Source organism: Telmatherina bonti (genome assembly GCF_933228915.1).
Source record: "Telmatherina bonti genome assembly, chromosome: 2".
NCBI classification, from domain to species: domain Eukaryota; kingdom Metazoa; phylum Chordata; class Actinopteri; order Atheriniformes; family Telmatherinidae; genus Telmatherina; species Telmatherina bonti.
In genome coordinates this window covers 26,022,781-26,035,280 of record NC_136620.1, presented here as the reverse complement: position 1 = coordinate 26,035,280, position 12,500 = coordinate 26,022,781, and the positions used below count along the sequence as shown (strand labels likewise).

Here is a 12,500-nt window from a genome sequence, read left to right as displayed (position 1 = left end):
ACAGGAATGCACAGGTGTAGTGGACATTGACCTCTGGAACAAATCAGACTGCATTACTAATAAATAATTTTTTTTTTAACTGCAGCATTATAATTTTCTCTCAGTGCAAATGGAATGACTTTTTATATTAATTTTATTTATTGTGTGATTTGGGGAGAAAAGATACAGTAATCCATATTTTTTATGCCATGTCTAATACAAGACTGACTGTTAGGCTGTAACTGAATATAGAAAAGTAAAGCATGAGGACTAATGAGAAATAAAATTTTGCTTAAAAGGCTGAAGACAGTGGCTGAAATTGGGACCAGAAAATGGATAGCAAATTCTGTACATAAAAAAAGATTGAGAGAAAAAAAAGTTTCTATTATAGCAACACTCACAAGGTTAGCAGGCTTAGTGGCACATTTGTTTCTGATGAAAAATATGTATCACAGAAAGAGAAAACCTTTTGCTTTTAACTCACGTGTTCTAAACTTGATCATTTACATAGAAAAACACAAGACATAGCTGCCCTTTTGTTGACACTAATAATCATTTACCTTCAGAAATACATGTGTTCCCAGAATTGAAGAGGAAATAAAACCCAAGGTCTGAGAATTTTACCCCTATGTTTTTATGCATAACCAGTTCCGTCATCTTGTTTTGCAACACTTTAACCAACATCCCCTCAAGCAGTCCAAATCAAATACCCAGGAGGCCCTGGGAACAGTTCAACTAGTCTTTTCATTCACATTCATTCAGCTTGGAATGAACTAATCTGTGTAGCCTTAACACAAAAGCCTCACAAATCCCTGACCGTTTACAGTTACAATGAGTGTTGTTTTTGCAATGTTGAATTGTATGGATGGTTTTTGAAGAGATAAGAGAATCCGCTTATTTCTGCACACTGTACACTGAGCGCACTGTGCACTGATATGTAGTAACATTTGTGGTTCAAAGAGGGCAAATCAAGTGATGTGGTGCCATTATGGGACTGTGGAATGCAATCTAATGACGCCACTGGATCTGCTCTACAATGGACTTCTAAAAACAGCAGCAGGCAATATCATTCATCTGTTCATCAAGTTTTACTGCTGCCATCAGTGTCTTTAATTAGCTTGATATGTTCACAGAGTAACTACAGTTAAAGGAAAGCTTATAGACACTATCCTCTGATCTGCAGAGCCCCAATGAAAAATGTATGAGCTAATAACACACACTGACAGTCTAATCCCCTGTACAGCATCCTGCTACTACTTCTACCTCATGTCACTTGACACGAAACCCAGCAATAAGTCTCTGAGGTAGGATACAGATTTTGCATTATTAATTCAGAGGGAACTTGTAAACAATCTGCTGTTAATAGAAACAGGGGCAAGTTCCAAGAGGGATGATTAAAAACTTAAAACTTTGAAACATAAGCCGATACATGTTCTCAAATGCTCTGGATATTTCTCATTCATTATCCTAACTGCTTAGTCCGATTAAGGGACGCAGGGAAGCTGGAGCCTATCCCAGGAGTCTTTGGGTGAAAGGCAGGGTACACTCTGGACAGGTCGCCAGTCTATTGCAGGATATTTCTCAGTGATGCTATATAGGTAACTAAGTTAATTGGTTTCTTGGAAAAGGAATCAGTTAATGTAATGAGGTAGTAGATAATACATTTTTACATCTTCAAAGTAGCCGAAACAAGTATTAAAGACAGTTCGGGAGACTTTTGACAACTCAGGCCAGTTGACGTGATATTTTCTGGATATCTAATCAACTATTAAAACTGCTCCACTGACATCTGAATGCTCCAATATAAAATAATGTAGGTTCAGTTTTACATTTTGAGTACATGTATCAATATCATGCTTCTTCAGCTATATAGAAAACATTTTTTAATCACCTGTAGACCTAACTTCTCCCTAACTTGAGTAGAACTTTCTTCTACCAAGGCTGTTGTCCTAATAATATCTGTAATCACGTCATACAACATAATATAAAATATGCATATAATCTGGCCTCTCATTTTGGAGGAAGTCCACAAAATTATATTTTTAGAGTAAACGACAAAAAAACTTTCCTCTGATAATTCTTGCTGATACTGCAAGTTGCCATGCAAGTTTATCTACCAAAATAACTTGGAAGCGTGACTGAAAGATGTTTTATTTTCACATGACATGACCATCATTTTCCATCCACATCAATTGTCCAAAACAGTAAGAATCCACAAATTACCAAGTGCTGTCCATTGTAGCATTCTTGGTGCATTATATATACAAATCTATGTACATAATTACTTCAGATCCACATGATGCCCAATACCTGACAAATGATGCAGTCAATCCTTTGGACTGACAAACAAATATAAAATAACAGAACCTTTTGCGTTCATATCTCACAAATAAATTCACATTATATCAAGCATTTTTTTTCTCTCAATTATTAGTCTAAAATAAAAGCATGGCCATTTAGGAAAGGTTGTGATATACAAACCATGCTGACTCATTCAAAGTATAAACAGGTTCTGCAAAAAACGAAAGGCTTGGAGGTTATAAAGCATAAAATGCGATTCAATAAAAAGCACAATCTACTATGCAAGTTTCAAGGGTGGATTCTTGAACAGGCAGATGTTGGCAGACTTGTTTGCCTCTGAGTTTATCTTATTTCTCTTTTTTATGAGCTGAGCTCAACTGACTTGTTACTGAGGAGTCAGGCATAGGAGCAAACTATGAGAAAACAGAATTAATGAAAGATCAGTCATAAATACAGTATGTTTTAACCATTCACTTATGCTCTGGTTTTCAGTCCAGTTTTCACAATCCAGCATTTGTCAGATGCCAGAGACTGCTTGGCTATTATAATCAGTGGACTCCATTTTTAGGATGTATGGGATGATGCTGTCAATTTGTACATTTCCAATAAGCCCAGCGAAAAACAGCTCTTCAGTCACAGCTGCACTTATGAGCCTCAGGGCTGGAAGACGCAGCAACAGCTTGGATAACCTGGGTGTAATGAGGGGGAAAGGAGACATGAAATTCAAGCATGAAAGCAAGAACATCTGTGATAACATCGATTTATCCTACTAAACAGAAAGTTTGTGCAAGAACACCACTTTTTTGCAGTCGTGCAAGCATTATGTAGTGCAAAGGTAAAGTCTACAAACCGATAAGAGTCTTCTGGGTAGGTTCTGGTTACGTAGTCCTGCAGCTCCATGTAGGCTTTTTCTTGGAACCTCTCTATCTGTGGAGTATTATCTATGCCTGGGTGATCTAGCACAGAAAGAATGCATGGACCAAGTAATTAATGAGCAACAGCTGTGTATGCTATTGATTCATTTTGACACAAAATCAAGAATTTAAAAAGCAATTTTGTGCAAACTGGGCAGCTGTCTCAACACACCAGGACTGAATAGAACGATGGCTTTGAGGTAGGCATATTCATACGAGTCTGGGGACAGCTTGGACATGCTGTTGCAGAACTCCTGCATCCTCCATATGTGCTCCATTACTAGCTTTACTCTCTCTGGGGAGAGTTTATCTGCATGATAGAAAAAAATAAAAGACCATCAGGCCGAGGATATATAAAGGGTAAAGGATTAGAATAACTTCTGGCACATTTAAGAGAAATTGTACCACACAAATTAACATTTCAGATTCAAAAGCCCAATTTGATCACCTACTTTAGATTGGCATAAACAAAATGCTTCACTTAAGAAATTATACATCAGAATTACAATCTTGCAGGCAGCCAACAGCAAAGCCCTCCTACCTTCCTGTAAGCTGGTCTGCAGATGGTTGATAATGGCACTAAGGATGGTACCAACATTCATAATGTTGGAACACTGTGCCAGGCCCAGGGCAAAAAGTTCATTCCAACAAGCTTTCATCAAGTTAATGTCATTGTCTTGACCACTGTAAAATAATAACTAGTCAGTTTATATTTACTCTAAAAAAAAAAATACAAAAAAAAAAAAATCTAATATGTAATTTTGTTATTCACATAAGCACTCCACCACCACTATTTAAACAAAACAGACATAAAAACTGAGAAAAACTTCTTACCCGAGGGTTTGAAATGCAGGTATGGAGCGCGCCCAGTGCATAGAGAGAAAAAGCAACCGAGAAGCTGACTCACAAATGTAGTTGACATTAAGGTACTCTGGCACGGGCAAAGGCATCATAAGCTATCGAGAGAGAAGATTTGCATAACTACAGTTTTCAAAAAGCTTTGAAAAAAAACCCCAAAAACAAGCCTTTTTAACAAACAGCAGTTTTAGTGAGGTGGGTAACAGTCACAGTCAGCAGCTGTACTTTTACCTTGAAAGGGATATGGCTGTCAGAAAGCAGGGGTCCTTCCAGCTCCACCACAGGACCTGACTGGTCCCCTGACATCAGTTGCATTGTGGCATCCAAGGAATCTCCTACGGAACTGTCACCAGGTTGGAGGACTTTAGCCAGCGTGTCAAAAGCTCTAAACATATAGAGCATATCATGGTTTTAAGATGTTCAGTTTTACATTTTGCATCTAATATAGCTCACAAAGAAAAAGAAAAAAACCCTGTATAAATAATGCACATCAAACCTCTGTAGTGAAACACCAGGATAAACCAAGATGTCATATCTCTGGGTTAGCTTTATCCAAATCTAATTAAGAAAATAATATCAAGTCAAGAGCCACATGGCCTTATAGGAAATGTTATTAGAGCTTTATTGCAAATAAAAAAACAGCCCCTGGCTTTCCTTTCAATCCTTCTGCCAACATCCAGTATACTCATTAAGTTATGTAAAACAACACTGGTCTGGATCAAAGCCTAATGGCTCCATATGACAACTCTCACCTGGTGATATCACTTGCAGTTTGATCATCAGCTTGGATGTCGGTCACTGAGCCGTCACCATTGCTAAGTGTTTCAGCTCCCATCAAATCATTCCCACTGTCGCTAGATTCCCTGGTTTTGTTAAGGTGGGCAAGAGATGATACTACATTTGCCAATGTACCAAGATCCCCTTGAGATGGATCATCCTGAGGAGGAGGAAGGCGTAGTTACCAAACATATCCAAAAAGACTTAACAGTACATTGACTGCATCACTGTTACCTTATCAGGTGAAGCTGGAATCAGTATGGTGTTTTCCAGCTTTGAGAAGGGCTGCTGAATGTTGAGCAACATGCTTGACTCAAGTAAACTTGTAGACCTGAAGTTAGAAATGTTTACATTAGAGAACTACTTAGTAGACTTATCACTTTATCCATGTAATTTCTATTCCTAGACACATTTACTCATCTCTTATCAATTCATTTATTTTATGTGCAGCGTTACTTCATTTATTTCAATGTCTTTCAAAACAATTAACATGCTTCATATGTATACCAATTATGGAAATCTAAGAAGGATGCTGATTCAACCCTGTGATACTAAGATGTTTGTAAAATAACTTCTGTAGTGTATGCAAATGGTCAAATAAAAACTAGAAAAAAGTTAAATAATGCTTTACAGTATAACAGATATGTAAAAAAAAAAAAAAAAAAGAATACTTTACAGACTTATTATATTGTGTTAGACTGTAAACATAACTTCAATAATCTAAGAGGTATGTTATGAGAGCGTCATCTTTTGGGGAGTGTCATGTACCGAGCAGTTTCCTTGTCAGACACAAAAGTAGGTGTGGCAGCCAGGGGACTACAAAGGTTTTTGCGGATGTAGATCTTTTCTGTGGAGGCTGCACAGTTCACAGATTTTTCTCTACTGCTGACTTCAACAGGCTTTCTTTCACACTGCACAGCTAAAAAGAAAAAAAAAACTAAGCCTTAATCATGTGAGTCATTATTAACACATTAACAAAAGTGCATATATGGAATCACAGTCCCTTACAATCCTGTTTCATGCCCAGAGCTATACACCGCTGCAGTCGACAATACTGGCACCGATTTCGGTGTAGTTTATTAATGGCACATTCTCCAGAGCCTCTGCATGTGTACACCAGGTTCTTCCTTATGCTGCGTTTAAAGAAGCCCTTACAACCTTCACAGCTGACAGCTCCATAATGACGCCCTGAGAGAAGATGGATAAATCATGATCAGGTTGGCAAATGCATGCTCTTGTAATTCACTGGCAATAATAATGTTGGTAATCTTTAAAATTCTTTTTAAAATTGCAGTTCTTACCTGAGGCTTTATCTCCACAAACAACGCAATACTCTACTACAGGTTTGACAATAGACTGGTCTGACCCTTCAGTCACAAACTGAAAAACAATCCAGAGACAATTGAATAATTACATTCAGCTAGCATAGCAACAAGTTTAGACTGCCTAAACATGTTCATGCCTTTGTCATAAGACCTTTCAGGAGCTTGTTTATCAAAACTGTAAGGAAGAAGTCACTAACATCTTTGGGCAATACCTGAATTTGCTGTCCAGCCAGTTCAGGGGTGGTGAACAGCAGCTGGTTAACTCCAGACCCGTCTGGAGTAGTGAGGATGACCTTGTTTGGTGAGCCTTCCTGCTTAGCCAGAATCACCTTCCCACCAGGGGAATAGTCTGCATTTGCTAAGATAAACTGCTGTTTTCCAGGGGAAGACGGCTCAAGTGCTGTGACTATCTGGATCTTCTGGCCTGTTTGCTGATCAGTTACAATCTGTTAAAATAAAATATTGAAAACATGAGGGAGTGTTGATGCTATATACAGATACAACAAATGTAGATTATGTAAAAATGGTGCAAATTGTCCATATGTGTTCATTAGCAAATAACAAAATCAAAATGCAATCCTGAGTGGGGGAAAGGTCTTAGCATCACCTGGATTCGATGTCCTAAAGCCATGCTGTTGTCTGTTGACACAAGCTGGATCCTTTGTGTCTGTCCATCCATTCTGATACACCTCCTTCTACTGCTCTTCACATCAGTACCCCATCAGGCATGCACACCTGTAGAGACAGATGTATAGGTATATTGAGACCAATAACTGGGTAGATTATGTTCCATTTTCATTCATATTTTTACTGTGATACAAAAATATTATCATTATTAATTTTATTTTTTTCTAGTGTACCTACATTACCAAGAAACCATTTTACAGTGTTTGAGGCAGAAAAATGACAACCTTTATAAGTACAGTAATGGCCAAATATTTACACAGCTAAGACACTGCTCTCAATAAAACACTGCCATTTAAATGCCATTTTCCAATCACCTACATCCTTAGTTAGTTAGCATGGATAATGAATGATTGGTAATTAAACTGTTGCAGCCAACTGAAGTTATACATACAGCTTAACAGCTGATTCAATTGACTATATATGATTCAGCATATCAGGAAAACCCTTTGGGGGTTAGAGAGAAATTATACTAATGCTACATGTTTTGGTATGAATAAATTGTAAATGTTTTGTCTTGATTTGTTTTTTTTTTCATTATATACAAAAGGAAAAGAAAGCACTAGAAACAAATGCAATCTAAATAATCTGCATATGTCTCTGAAAAAAATGTTAACTGGTCATTAGACACTTCACTGTCTAAAGAAAAAAAAAAGTTTAATATCTAGTTTTCCTCTTGTGATAAAATACTTCTTAGAATATGATGACCGATTTGTCAGAGGTTTATGTTTTATTTGTAGCCAAATAACTATGTGTAAATAGGACACTCTGTGTACAATCACATTTCTACACATAACTCAACTAATAACTACAAAAACCAGAATAATGCTATTTTGAAATGCAAAATAATAATATTCAAATCGATAATATCAACGTTTTTTCTTGATGTAACATTTTGAACAGCAAATGAATTTAATTTCTAAGAGAAATGAGCCCTATCAGACTATAATAACCACTGCTCTGCAGAGGACAGGGTCTGGTCTTTTTTGTCTCGATAGGAAAATGTAAAATACCACTTTCCCTTATTTTTAATAGAAAAAATATCTGTATTTAAAAATCACAGCAATTACATATAAATTATTACTCAATAAATAACTAAATTTTAAAAAGGAGGGAAAATAAGACAACAGCAAGCAGAGTAAATGTCTTGTGCAATTTGGAATATTAAAACTTTTAATATTCTTTTCTTTTTGTTGCGTTTAGCTTTTTAATTAGCTTGAATATCTTTCAGGCTAAAATGTTGATCAAAATTTAAGGACAGCAAATATACAAATATGCATGTAATGCTCTTTTAGAGTTAATAAGCTGAATCTAAGTGTTTCGATGTCAATAAATGTATGTTTGTGGCCTATGCTAGCAAAACAAGCTGCTGCTAGCCAGAAATAAAATATAGCTAAACATCTCTGTGCACCAACAACAAAAGACCAAAAATACACAGAGTAAACACAGACATGCTACTGACAGCCAGCTAAGTAAAATCGATACGGAAGATAAAGGTATTTCTTTTCCTGTGGGTGAAAGGTCAACATTGAAGGGTTAAAGCATGCTAGGGTTCAAGGCCCATCATGTCGAAAGGAAATCTACTGCAGCACTTCATTCCTGACGAATGGGGGAAAATAACCGTATGCTAACAATTAGTTCAAGACGACAGACGACTTAGCAGGACAGCGACAGATTTATACTAAACCTTACTCCTATAACGTTCATCTATGCATTAATGATTTGTTCGCTTGATTTAAACAATCTTGTGAGCAGCGCTAGCCTAGCATCTAACGCTAGCAATGGAGCTAACGCGGTTAGGATTGCTGGCTATGTAGCAAGTCTGGTATTATTACTGCAATTCGCCTAATTTTCACATCAACAGAAGAACTTGTAGAGTTATTTAAACCGAACATGTAGATACGCGAACGTAGCGAAATCATGTACATGCCAGACGTATTTTTCTAAATGGAGCTCCAGACGACAGTGATAACAAGCTAAGTTAGCCGTTTGTTAGCTTGTAGCCGATGGCAGCTTCCTTACTGTAGACCAACTACTCACTGCCTTCCTTCCTGTTAGTAGCAATTAATTGCTCTTTCACAAACGACTCATAGGGACATATTACTCCATTCGTCTTACCTTTCGATAAGCCGATATGTCAGAAAATTTATTTCCTTCAATAATTTAATATATTGTTTGCAGCAGTTGGTGGGAGGGTCAGAGTTCGTGACCTTTTTCATCAATAAACTATCAGCGCACATGCGCACTTCTGTGCAGTTTGACAGACCGAGTGATGGGTGTTATGGCGTTATTCATGTCTGCACGTCCGCTTTTAACATATCTACATGATTTTTTTGTTTGGTTTTTTTTTTTTTTTTTTTAAACAATCTATAAACACACTTTACATTTAAGTTTTTGTTGTGCAATTCTGTTTCTTAGTATTAATTCAGCATTTTTCCTGTACCATGTTGTTGGTTCGGCACTTGTAATATTTTCAATCAGTGAAAAACTGTCTTTAAATAAAATGCTTGATCATACAGGAGTATGTATATTTAATTACTTCACAACACATTATTTGTCAAGTGCTTTACTTTGCAGATATAATTAAAAGTAACAAAGTACAGTAAACAAATGCATTAATAACAGAGGATTGATGTAAAAAAAAATGAGATCCACTTAAATGTGAGTAAATATACAATAAATTCATATATACGACATGTGTACAAAATAACATGATTTACATACAGTTCTGAGTGACTTAAGTGCAAAACACATTTAGGTTATTTACAAAGTGAGTATTCCCCAGCAAACCATTATGATCAAAGATAAGATCACAGTTATAAAATCTTTCCTGTCAGGTAATGAGTGTACAATGTCTGCAATAACCAGTTTCTCAAGCAAAGAATAAATAAAGTAAGAGACATCTCTTAAAACTATTAGTTAAATCTGACTTAAAGTATCACTTCTTAAAACTGTCTGGACATTCAGCTTTCATTAGCAGATTTATGCCATGGAAATCAAAGCCTTATATTGAACAATATGAATGTTAAAAAAAAAAAAAATCAAAGTGTAAAAATCCAAAATGCCTTGGATAATAACGTTCATGCTAGAGTTAAAACTCCATAATTGGTAAACGAGAATCAATGTAACATATAAAACCAGTAAAATGCAGCAGATTAACGAAACAAAACATCAGATTTTGGGTTTTATTTCATGAAGCTTAAATTAAATCTCCAAACGGTTTTGATGGTTTTCTTGATGTTTCCTGTTAAGGTTCAGCGAGTATGAAGGACAACTGAAAGCACCACTAGTGTTGACCATTTTACAACACAGTAGCCTCCCTGAATGAGTCAATCCACCTGTTAAAAGACCAAAACAATATTTTAAAATTAATTAAAAAATGAATAACGTCATTTTAATATGCAATAATAATCAGACTTTTTTTCACATCACCTTTGGGCAGTTTCCACATCATCAGCTTTAAAGCTGTAGTAAACTGTATTTTTGTGGTAGAGCTTAAAATGCATCTTGTCTAAAGAATCCACTTCCAACACAAATCCTAACAGGGGTTGACTCTCCAAGGCTGCAACATCCTAAATTAAGAGAAAATTAAAGAAATGTCGGGTTTATCTAACCAGTTCTGTTAGACTTACCGAATGTTACTTTAATTCTTCTGACATTTGTAGGTGTCCTTACCTCACTTGCGGCATATCTGTAAAGAATCTTATTTTCAATAACGAACCACTGCCTCTTCCACTTTTTGTCTTTGTACCTCTGTAGATACCCACTCATTAATGAGTTCTGCGTGTTAGCTGTCACCTGGAACAAATAAAACCAATATGTGTGCTTAGGTTGTTCAAATCAAAGCATGCTGATAGCTAAAATGGTACTAGGAAAATAGACCATTTTATCTTACTGACAAGAGTGCTCACAACTAAGGAATTTGCACATATACATCCATGTTTTTTTTTTTCATTATTTAAATTTTCCTTTGCCCTCATGCATCTGTTGCCAGAGCTTGCAAAAGCTATACTACAGAGACATATAATATATCTGATACTAAGAAATTATCACCCAATTTGTCCAAACAAGTTCAGGTTTAGCATAACAAAGTTCCAAAAATGTGTGTCCCATGAAGAAAATAGGTTCAATATTTATGTGGATGACGACAAAGCAAAAGGTTTTTTCACAGTTCTGTGTAATATTGCTCTGCTCCTACAATGAAATGAATTAACTCTTGAGCCACAGCTTATTTCCTAAAGGACCAGCTCAGTGGTGAAATCCATGCGACACAGATTCAGGAGTTATCATTGTATTGTCTCTTTGATAAGCCATCTCTGTTCGGAATAACAAAGCCTCTCAAGCAGGGGAAAAACATCAGCTACCTCTTTGAGGGGTGCCGGTATCTTCTTTTGCTTCCTGGACAAAACAAAATGGAGTTTGTTTCCAGGGGATACAGTTACCACTGAGGTCATTTTACCTGAAGGAAAGAAACATAGAGTAAATGTCAACAGCAACCTGTGTCTAATCCAGTTATATTTGAGTGCGCAAGCATCAAAATATGACAATGTTTTAGGTATCTAATCACAAACAAAGGATGGCAAAAAGAATTACTTCTCTGTTGCTGAAGAATGTTGAAACACTGATTGCACACTCGGGCTGGCTGGTTCTTCAGATAAGGAAGAGGGTGTTTGTTGGAGGAACATGACTGGCAAACCACCTAATGGGATGGTATAGCATACTGATGCAATCTCATATCACACTATTCCAAGAAAATCCTCCCCCACTTGTGTACATGTAAAATATCAAGCTATTAGACACAGCTGGTTAGTAAATCACTGAAATTTGTCCTTTTAACAGACTTTTGGTCAGCTGCTTATTTTTAGTTTTACTGATAATGTAAACAAAGTGGACATTATTTGCTCACAACTATATATTGCTACATACAGTAGATTTATGAGAGCCACGTCAATTTTCACTAAAGAGAGTTGCAGTTTCATTTATCATTGACAAGTGTTTCAAAAAGGGAGAAACTGCTTTCAAATCTGAGCAGGTTTTTGTCACAGCACCTTTCCACACGCACGGCAGTGATGTCTCCTCCACGTCAGGGTGAAGTCACAGGTGCAGATCATGCACATGGTGGTGCGTGGATCAGGAATCCATATGGGTGCCTTGGATCCCAAAGGAGCACCATCTTCACCATCATATAATTTAAACTAGATATGAGTTTAAAACAAATACAAAAGGTGATGCTTTTATATGCCATATACATACACCCACACACACATTTATATTTTTATATATATATATATATATACACACACATATATATATACACATATATACACATATATATATATATATATATATATATATATATATATATATATATATATATATATACACACACATATATATATACACATATATACACATATATATATATATATATATATATATATATACACATATGTATACACATATATACACACATATATACACATATATATACACATATATATATATATATATATATATATACACATATATACACACATATATACACATATATATACACACATATATACATATATATATATACACATATATACATATATATACACATATATATATATATATACACATATATACATATATATACACATATATATATATATATATA

The 12,500-nt window shown here is 35.8% G+C and overlaps 2 protein-coding genes across 2 annotated transcripts in view; both read right to left on the bottom strand.

Moving 5' to 3' along the window:
- Nucleotides 1–2,114: 2,114 nt before the first annotated feature.
- nr2c1 (nuclear receptor subfamily 2, group C, member 1) lies at nt 2,115–9,207 on the bottom strand. The gene is made up of 14 exons (XM_079260887.1): nt 8,957–9,207; nt 6,762–6,889; nt 6,367–6,600; nt 6,131–6,209; nt 5,838–6,017; nt 5,598–5,748; nt 5,064–5,160; nt 4,805–4,989; nt 4,284–4,437; nt 4,029–4,150; nt 3,736–3,878; nt 3,367–3,504; nt 3,131–3,236; nt 2,115–2,969 (listed from the first exon to the last, which is right to left on the bottom strand). The coding sequence occupies exons 2-14, from the start codon at nt 6,831–6,833 to the stop codon at nt 2,798–2,800; spliced, it is 1,833 nt and encodes a 610-aa protein (XP_079117013.1). The 5' UTR covers nt 6,834–6,889; nt 8,957–9,207; the 3' UTR covers nt 2,115–2,797.
- A 1,059-nt stretch (nt 9,208–10,266) lies between these two features.
- The window catches only part of LOC306768698 (uncharacterized protein), a gene marked incomplete at both ends in the record, with an annotated part of 23,514 nt that continues 21,280 nt past the window's right edge, over nt 10,267–12,500 (bottom strand). Inside the window, 5 exons of the mRNA XM_079257114.1 lie at nt 10,267–10,410; nt 10,514–10,636; nt 11,203–11,297; nt 11,432–11,537; nt 11,887–12,033. Of these exons, the coding sequence (XP_079113240.1) occupies nt 10,267–10,410; nt 10,514–10,636; nt 11,203–11,297; nt 11,432–11,537; nt 11,887–12,033 (615 nt within the window). The remainder of the gene's footprint in view (nt 10,411–10,513; nt 10,637–11,202; nt 11,298–11,431; nt 11,538–11,886; nt 12,034–12,500) is intronic.

Bases quoted from the DNA above. Each gene is read 5' to 3' on its own strand.
- nr2c1 (XM_079260887.1), bottom strand. From the start codon at position 6,833: ATGGATGGACAGACACAAAGGATCCAGCTTGTGTCAACAGACAACAGC. The intron at 4,151-4,283 runs GTAAAAGTACAG...CTCTCTCGATAG, and splicing joins ACAGCCATATCCCTTTCAAG to CTTATGATGCCTTTGCCCGT. The intron at 3,505-3,735 runs GTAGGAGGGCTT...TCTATCATGCAG, and splicing joins GCAGACCAGCTTACAGGAAG to ATAAACTCTCCCCAGAGAGA.